This window comes from Petaurus breviceps, unplaced genomic scaffold, assembly GCF_028583685.1.
Source record: "Petaurus breviceps papuanus isolate PSGF00001 unplaced genomic scaffold, PetGlider_PUasm1.0 91041, whole genome shotgun sequence".
NCBI classification, from domain to species: domain Eukaryota; kingdom Metazoa; phylum Chordata; class Mammalia; order Diprotodontia; family Petauridae; genus Petaurus; species Petaurus breviceps.
This window is the reverse complement of record NW_027187400.1, coordinates 17,125,981-17,134,969: the sequence shown is the minus strand read 5'-3', so window position 1 is coordinate 17,134,969 and position 8,989 is coordinate 17,125,981. Positions and strand designations below refer to the sequence as shown.

General features: G+C 44.7%; 1 protein-coding gene across 1 annotated transcript in view; it reads left to right on the top strand.

Moving 5' to 3' along the window:
• The window catches only part of LOC138154306 (protein-arginine deiminase type-1-like), a 53,705-nt gene that overhangs the window by 28,693 nt on the left and 16,023 nt on the right, over positions 1-8,989 (top strand). The window contains exons 5-7 of the mRNA XM_069078935.1: positions 2,162-2,438; positions 4,565-4,672; positions 4,905-5,056. Coding sequence (XP_068935036.1) covers positions 2,162-2,438; positions 4,565-4,672; positions 4,905-5,056 — 537 coding nt within the window. The remainder of the gene's footprint in view (positions 1-2,161; positions 2,439-4,564; positions 4,673-4,904; positions 5,057-8,989) is intronic.

Here is an 8,989-nt window from a genome sequence, read left to right as displayed (position 1 = left end):
CAAGAAGGAGACTAAGAAAAAGGAAGGGAATGAGCATTTACATAGCATCACATTATGTCATTTGATCCCTGTAGCAACCTGGTGAGGTAGGTGCTGTTATCCCCATTTCACAGTTGAGGAAACTGAGGCAGACAGTGGTGAAATAAGCCTGACAACAACCCTGGGAAGTGGGTGCTATCATTATCCTCCTTTTGCAAATGTGGAAACTGAGGCAAACAGGGTGAAGTGACTTACCCAGGGTCACACAACTAGTAAGTGTGGTCTTCCTGACTCCAGGCCCACTGCTAGACTAGCTGCCTCAGGCAGAGGGCTGGTAGGTAATATGTGTCTTGTTGGAAGCTGGTTTGGGTTCTGTGAGTATGGAAGGAAAGGGGGTGATTAGGGTGAGTAGGCATTTAAAATATATTTTAGAGGGAAAATGGAGAGTGAGTGGAGTTGAGGGTGGAAGCTGGGAATTCTCATCTTGACCTGAGTCTTCTTCATGTGATCATTGTCGGGGAGTAGGAGGAGTGAGCACCTAGAGTTTATGGCATGGTTGCTAGTTTCCAATAGAATAAATGCCACTATTGACCTAATCCAATATGAGAAATATTTATTAAGCACCTACTATGTGCTAAGCACTGGGAACACAAAAAAAAAACCAACCATGAAATGTTTCCTGTTCTCTTTTGGGTAGTATACAGCACGTAAAGAGACCAGTGTTTGCAAGATAATTCGAGGAGACCTGAGCAGGCATGGACAACCAAGGAGAATCAAGAAAGGCTTCCCTTAGAAAGCAAAACATGAATGGTGCCTTAGAGGAATTGAGGGCTTTGCAGAGGTGGGAGTGAGGGGGCAGGGGATTCCCAGTATGGGGGATGATCTGTACAAAGGTATGGAGGTGGGAGATGGGAGATGGGAGATAGCTGAAGAAGAGTATTGTGGGATATGCCTGGGAAGGTGGAGGGGAACCATACTGTCAGGGATTTTAAATGCTTACCTAAAGAGTTTAGAGGGAATAGGGAAGGAGTGGAGTTTCTTGAGCTAGGCAGTGACGTGGCCAAAGGGCAGTGTTAGGAAGATATTTATGGGTGGAGGATGGATGGGAGGAGGGGAGATACTAGAAGTAGAGAATGGAGGGGTAGGCTGTCAGATGACCAGCTCCAAGGTCCCTTCTAATCTGACAGTCACAAAATGGTAGAATTGGAAGGAACTTAAGAGATCATTCAGCTCAAGGTTTCTTAAACAAAATCCACAGGATGCATGTATCCATCTGATACATATCTATCAATTTCAGGGGGGTCTGTGAACGTGGGAGGAAAAACCTCTCCCTAAATTGAACATTTCTTTTAATTATTCAAAAATATTCTTCTAAGATGGGGTACATCAGCCTCCCCCAGACTGACACAGGAATCCATGACACAAAAAAGCTTAAGCACGCTGCTCCTCAGTTAACAGATGGGGAAACTGAGGCCAACAGAAGGGAAACTTGAATGAGATCACAAAGGCAGTTAATTGTAGGAGGGTTAGGTGCTTCTGTTGCAGAGGTTGGGGGCAGGCATTAGATTAGCTCTGAGCACAGCCTTTGGCCACTCTTCAGAGGGATAGCCGAGGAAGCCTGGATAGCTTCTCCCTTGGAATGTCTATGAAAAAGAAAAGGTGTGCCCCAACAGGTGAACTGTCACCTGGCCCTTTGGATCCAGTGGGAGATGAGGTAGCCAGTGCCCCTGAGTCTCACTCCCTGCTTCTGACTTTGATGTATCATTTGGACCGGACCCAATCACTCCCTTTCCTTCCATGAGTCACAACCCCTGCCTTCAGCCCGGAGAAGAAAATCTCTCCAGGGAGGTAGGGCTGAGAGTCTGAGGTTCTCCCCAGATCACTGGGTGAGAGGTTAGAGCAGAAGACAAGGTTCCTATCTTGTCACACATGGAGGAGTGACCAGACAGGTTTTCTTGGTGACTGGCAGCCGTGAGCCCAAGCTCGCACTTTTGACATGGACTTCCTGCTTGACCCTGAAAATCACTTCCCCTCCTGACCTCAGGACAATCATCTATATATAATTAGGAGGAAATTCCTTTCCAACTCTAATAGCCTATGTTCTAACTAGCCTGGCTTCTATTTTCTAAAGTTTCTTTTGGTTTTGCCAACTTATGTTCAAAATGTATCTTTAATGTTAAAGTTCTAAGGTCCTTCCTAGCTTTGACGTTCCATGTTCTAAGGTCCTCCCAGTTCTGACATTTTATATTTTAAGGGCCCTTCCAGCTTGGACATTCTGTGTTGTAAGGATCTCTCCCAACTTTGATCCGACATTTTTTCCTTCTTGGCCCAATCTTAGTCTTGATCGAGAAACGTCCCAGGCTGAATTTCTGGATGCTATGACTTACCTGGCATTGCAGGCTAATTGTCAACTGATCATCTGTCCACCAGTGGATAACCGGAATGACCGCTGGATCCAGGTAATCTGTGCAATAGGAGAAATAATAAGGAGTAACCCGTGCCAGAGGTTGTGTGTGTGTGTGTGTGTGTGTGTGTGTGTGTATTTGCGTGCACGTGTCCTACTGGGGAGTTGGCTCTTTGACTTTTTCCTAGCATTGACTAAACTTCCAAACACCTGACTTTCTGGGGTTTGACCCAAACAGCTAAAAGGACCGGGAGGGGGATGGAAACGGAGTGGGGGAAGGTGGGACCGACTCCACAGTGACTTCTATGGAAAGACTAAGATGCATGGTCTCAAAACATGCCCTTGTCTTCCCAGAATGGCTTCTGATAAGCTGGGCACCATGTGTGAGAGAAGAGGGCTGGTGTAGTTGGTGGAGGGTTAGCCTTGGAGTCAGGGAGACATGGTTCAAATCCTGCCTCTGACACACAATGCCTGGGACTTTGCACAAGTTATTTAACCTCTAAGTACCTCTTTAGGCAACTCTCTGTCCCAGAGCAATTTCTGATCTCTATGAATGGAAAGAGTTCTTACAATGAGAATTTCCTATACTGGTAAAATTGTTGGTCTGGACACCCCTCTCCCATCCCCTCCCCAAAGAAAGCTGGAGTCTAGGATTGCTGGGGCCAGTGGGTCAGTGGGAGTTATGTTGTTTTCATCATCCTCTGCCTTGCTCTGCTGTGGTCCAAAAGACCCAACTCTGACCCCATTCATTGTCTGAATGTTGCAGACTTCACAACCTGCCTTTGAACAAAGCCAGATTCCCCCTATCTCCTATTCCACATCCTGAGCCCCAGCCCCAGGGAACCTACCCCCTTTCCTGCATATTTTATAGTGGAAAGAGCCCTGGGAGATCTGGGTTCAAGTCTAGTCTCTAAAACGTCCTCATTTGTCAAATGAGCTGGAGAAAGAAATGGCAAATCACTCCAGTATCTCTGCCAAGAAAACCCCAAATGGGGTCATGACAAAGAGTTGGACACAAGTGAAAGGACTGAACAGCAAACAACAGGCTGTGTGACCCTAGGTAGGTCCCCACCTCTCCAACTTTCCTCCAAAGGCAAGGATCCTTTGGCTTTTGTCTAGTATTTCCAGGACTCGTAGAGGCAGTATGGCGAAAAGGACTGCATGATGGGCTGGAAGTGGGCAAGGTTCAGATCCTGCACCCACCATTTACCAGCTCTGTGCCTCTTGACAGGTTACCCAGCCTCAATGTGCTTCGGGCACCTCCTGAGGACTTCCCTCCTACCCCTCGAGGAAATCACAAATCGTTTATGTATTACAGGTATCTCTAGGTCCCTGGCATAGTATCTTACACATAGTAAGTGCCTTATAAGCGTTTGATTGAATGATCAGTTAAATTGATTTGAATCTATAAAATGGGGATGACAGAATGGTAGAATGGAAAGATTTGGAGTCACAGGTTGGTGTTGTTCAGTCAAATCTGATTCTTTGTGACCCCATTTGGGGTTTTCTTGGCAGAGATACTACAGTAGTTTGTCATTTCCTTCTCCAGCTCATTTTTACAGATGAGGAAACTAAGGCAAACAGGGTCACATAGCTAGTAAGTGTCTGAGGCTGGATTGGAACTCAGGAAGAGAAATCTTCCTGACTCCAGACCCAGCACTCTATCCACTGTGCTACCCCCAGGACCTGGGTTCAAATCCCATTTCTACCAGTTGCTACCTATGTGACTCTGGACAAGTCACTTAAATTCTCTGAGCCCCATTTTCCTCAATTGTAAAATAAGAAACTTGAAATAGATTATCTTTTAGGTCCCTTCCAACACAAGATCTAGGATCCCATCATACTTGGTCTTCCAACCTCAGAAGGATCTTGTAAGAAAAGTGTTTTATAACCTCAAAGCATTCTAGAAATGGGACTGATTTAGTTGGGTCATTGACCCAGAGATAGAAGGGACCTTAGCAAACCTCTCATCCAATGTACCCATTTTATAGATGAAGAAACTGAGACCCAGGGAGTTGATGTAGCTTGCTCAAAGTCACACAGGTAAAATGTGTCAGAGGTAGGGTTTGAACCCACATCTTCTGACTTGAGAGCTAGTTCTTTCCCCACCATACTATAATCTCTTTTCTCTGACCATGGTGTGATCGTAATTGGATTTTTTCCTTCCTCCCACTTCTTCAGGATGAAATGGAATTTGGCTACATAGAAGCACCTCACAAATCCTTTCCTGTTGTCTTTGATTCTCCCCGAAACAGGGGGTTGAGGAATTTTCCCTTTAAGAGGGTCCTGGTATGTGGTGGAGGGGTCCCAGACTGTTCTGGACATTGGGTACTCCATGCAGCATGTTGCAGGGATGGGGGTTCAGTACAAGGGTGGGTGCTCAGTGCAGGGAAGGGGACTCAGCAGAGGGGTAGAAGATTCTTCAGTTTCCAAATCTGATTCTCCCTTTTCCTCCTCATCCCATTTCCCCCCCCCCCACTGACTGCTCCCTGTGGTCGGTCTGTGTTCCCTTTAACCCCAGGGCCCCGACTTTGGTTATGTGACCCGAGAGCCTGCATATGGTGGTGCCTCCAGCCTTGACTCCTTTGGAAACCTAGATGTTAGCCCACCTGTCACTGTCCGAGGGAAGGAGTACCCACTGGGCAGAATTCTCATTGGCAGCAGCTTCCCCAAGTAAGGGGGCAGGCATGGGGCAGGCTGAGGAGAGAAGGGGATGAGGGGAGGGATTGACTACTTATAACTCTCTCCACCCAGCACCAAACCCTAAGACAAAGGGTAATAAACTCAACGTCAGGCAGAGAATAAAAGGATCATATGTCTAGAGCTGGAAGGGACCTCAGAGGTTCTAGACCAACCCCTTCATTTTATAGAGGAGGAAACTGAGGAACAAGATGACTAAGTGATTTACCCAAGACTGCACAGGTAATAAGGTCATAGAATCTTAGAACTTAGGAGATTCGAAATACAGAATTTTAGACCTTAGAATCATAGAATTTAATATTCATGGAATTTTGAAACTCAGGAGCTCAGAATTATAAAATCCTAGAACTTAGAGCAGTTGACACCTTAACATCATAGAATCTTTGAGTCACCTGAGATATCAGGAGTTACCTAGACCAACCTCCCTCTCAGAGCAAGAATTTCCCAATAACATCCCCACTAAATGGCCATCTGTCTTGTACTTGAATGGCTCTGGGGACATTTTTTTCAAGGCAGCACATTTCATTGGTCAATTCAAGAATTTTCTTATGATCAGAGTTCCCTGCCTCCCTAAAACAGCTACCTATTGGTTCAGGGTCATTCCTCTGGAGTCATATGGCATAAGTCATGGCAATGTCATACAATGGAAAGAGCATGGTCTTTGGAGTCAGAAAGCCTAGTTTCAAATTCACGTGACCTTGGGCAAGTCACTCAGTGACCCTGAAGTGCTCTTCTAGCTCAAAATCCATGACGATAGTAAAAGGTCCATCTTTCACATGCTCACCTTTCAAACATGTGTACCATAAACGTCTCTTGTGTATACCAAATGTCCCAGTTTCTTCAACTATCCCATACATAGAATAATTCCTAGAATCCTCAGTATCCTTGTTCCCCCATCCCATGTTCTCCCATTTCATCAGGGTTCCTCTAAAAATGTGGTGCTCAGAATTAAGCATGAAGGAGCATCTCTGACCTTCTATGTCCTGAAGACTTTCCTACCTCTGACAGATGTTGTATATTCAAAGGTTTACTCCTAGCTCTGATATTCTACATTCCAAGGTCCCTCTCATTCTTAACACCCCATATTCTAAGGTCTTTCAAAGCTCAGATATTCTGTTCTAAGGTTGCTTCTAGCTTTGATATCTTGTGTTCTAAGTGATCCTCCTAGCTCTGACAATCTATGTCTTGAGGTCTTTCCCACCTTTGGCATTCTATATTTTAAGGTTTACTCCTAACTTTGGTATTCTATGTTCTAAAGTCTCTCTACATTCTGATATTTGATATTCTAAAGCTCCTCCCAACTCCTACATTCCATTTCTAAGGTCATTAACAGGTCTGAAATTCTTTCTTAAAGGTCCTTCCCAAGTTCAGTCATTCTGTTGTTTAAGGTCTTTTTTTATTTCTGATATTCTGTTTGAAGATTTCCTTCTAGCTCTGACATGCTACATCTTAATGGAGAATTTTTAGCATTTTTGTAAGGTTATTCATCTTAGCCTAGCCTTAGAGAATTTTTATGTGTATTGCCAGCAAAGGTGGTGGTATTTTGAACAAAGTGTGTGCGTGTGTGTGTGTGTGTGTGTGCATGCGTGCTCACATAATGGAAGTAACAACCCTATTGACTAGGTGGGTGGGAGATCTGTTGGCCAGTCCTCGATAAAGGGAGGGGAAGAAAATCATTGATTCCTTCTTGCTTAGTGATCCCTGAGTTCCACAAAGGTGGAGAGAGGGTCACCAAACAGCAAATGCTGCTAGAATACTCCCAGCCCTGGGCTGCCTCACCATAGCATGCTTGAATGGTTGGTTAAGATACCAGAATGACAGAAGTGAATGAACAGGAACCCTGAGGGTTTGAATCTGTCAGAAAACAAGACTTTGGGGGCTTGAACAACCTCCACTCCTCCCCTCAGGAGAATTCCCATGAATTCTCAATGGGAACCCCCCAGTGAGCTCCAGAAAATGGCACCCGTGAAATAGGGTGTGCTGTGGGAGGGGTCCATGTGGGCTCTAATGAAGTACTTTCCAAAGTAACAGGCTATCTGAGCAGAGGTCATTGTAAACAAAGCCAGGAATGGGCCCCAGCATGAAACCCTGCTCTCCAACATTAGAACCTGGAGGCAGAGAGGTCAGGTAGTTCTGAGGTCAGAGAATGAGACACTGTATCCAAGGATCTGAAGACCAACACCTATTGGGCTCTTTGCTCTCCAGTCCCTAGGACCGGATTGGGTGGGGGCCTCTCTCTGGCTGTGGGCCAAATCCACGGAATGTAGCTAGGGTAAGGTCAGGAGCAGAGCACTCACCTCTTTGCTGACTCACATCTGAAACACTCATGTTGTGGCTTGATTCTGAAATCCAGTGGCGGCTCCTAAAATCAATTTTATAGAGCTCTGACACGTGTGATGGACTGCTTGGTCACCACAGGGCCTGTCATATGGGGGACATGGTTGGTTTACGGGCATGACAGAGTTGATATGTAGTTTCATATAGAAACCTGGGGTATAAACCCCATGGAGGCATATAGGGGTGAGAATGTGGATTTCTGGTAGAGGTTTCAGAATTGCCCTCCAACTTTCCCCAATGAGAGAGTGGGGGGCTGGGTTGAGCCCCAAACAGCTCATTTATCCACTCCCAGAGAAAGTAAACCTACTATGCAAAAAGGAGAAAAGTTTACCTACTATGTACCAGGCAGGGTCCTAGGAACAGAAAGAATCCCTACACAAAATGAATTTATATTCGAATGGGGAAGATAGCAAGTACAAATAAAAAGAAATATAATATATTTATATTATATATAATATGTAAATATTTATATGATACATACATAATATATTATATATAACATAATTTATGTAATAAATATATTTATAATATATAAATAAAATATAATAATATAATATATAAAATCAAGTTAAGAAATACAAATTAGCTGGGATGAGAGTTGGTCTCCCTTGCCGTTCTCTCCTTCTGCCCCATCCATCTCCCCAGAGTCATCATATCTTCACCTGTTGTTCTGTGTTGTGTTGTCTGTGAAAGGATTCAGGTGTAGTGGAAAGACCAGTCATGACTCCTGGTCTGGGTTCTTTTCCTGGCTGTGACTTAAGCCCAGTTACTTCTCCTCTCCCCAAACCGCTCCCGGGGGCTTTGCAGGGATGAGAGAAAGAGCTAGAATAAGAGACTTTCAGAGACCTGTCTAGCTCGGACATCCTCTGTCCTAAGGTTTCTCTCACCTCTCTTATTCTGTAGGCTAAGTTCTCTTTCACCTCTAGAAATCTTTTTAAAGCTCCTCCAGCTCTGGTAGTCCATGGTCTTTGCAGTAGCTGGTTCTTTGAACATGTGCTCCCTCTGGTGGAGGCCTTTATAGAAGTGGGGTGACCATTTCTAGACCTAAGAACTGTGTCATGGAGACATCTCCACCCCTTTGTCTACAAGGTATCCTTTAGTGATGGCTTGTCAGAGGAAAACTATATTTGGGGGATTCCTTGTCTGTTTGTTTTCCACACAGTTCAGTGCCATAGACTCAGACACACTTATGCTTCAGAGATAAGAGCCCTGAGACAGGAGGTAAGAGACCTGGGGTATTGTTTCTGCTTCCTAGGCATTGAAATTTTCTGGGTTTCACTGAGCTCATCTGTAAAATGGAGATAATAAGACCTGAACTTTCTGAAGGCAGGGGATTGGACTGGTTGATTTTTTAAAGACTACCTATTCTCTTCTCAGTCAGCCAAGTCCAGGCCTAATTCCTTCCTTCCTTCCTTCCTTCCTTCCTTCCTTCCTCAGATGAGCTCAGTTAAACCCAGAAACTTCTCTCTTTCTTTCTTTCTTTTTTTTTTTTCTTCCTTTCTCTCCCTTTTTTTCTCTTCTCTTCCCTCTTTTCTTCTTTCTCTTCTTTCCACCTACCCTTTTTTTCTT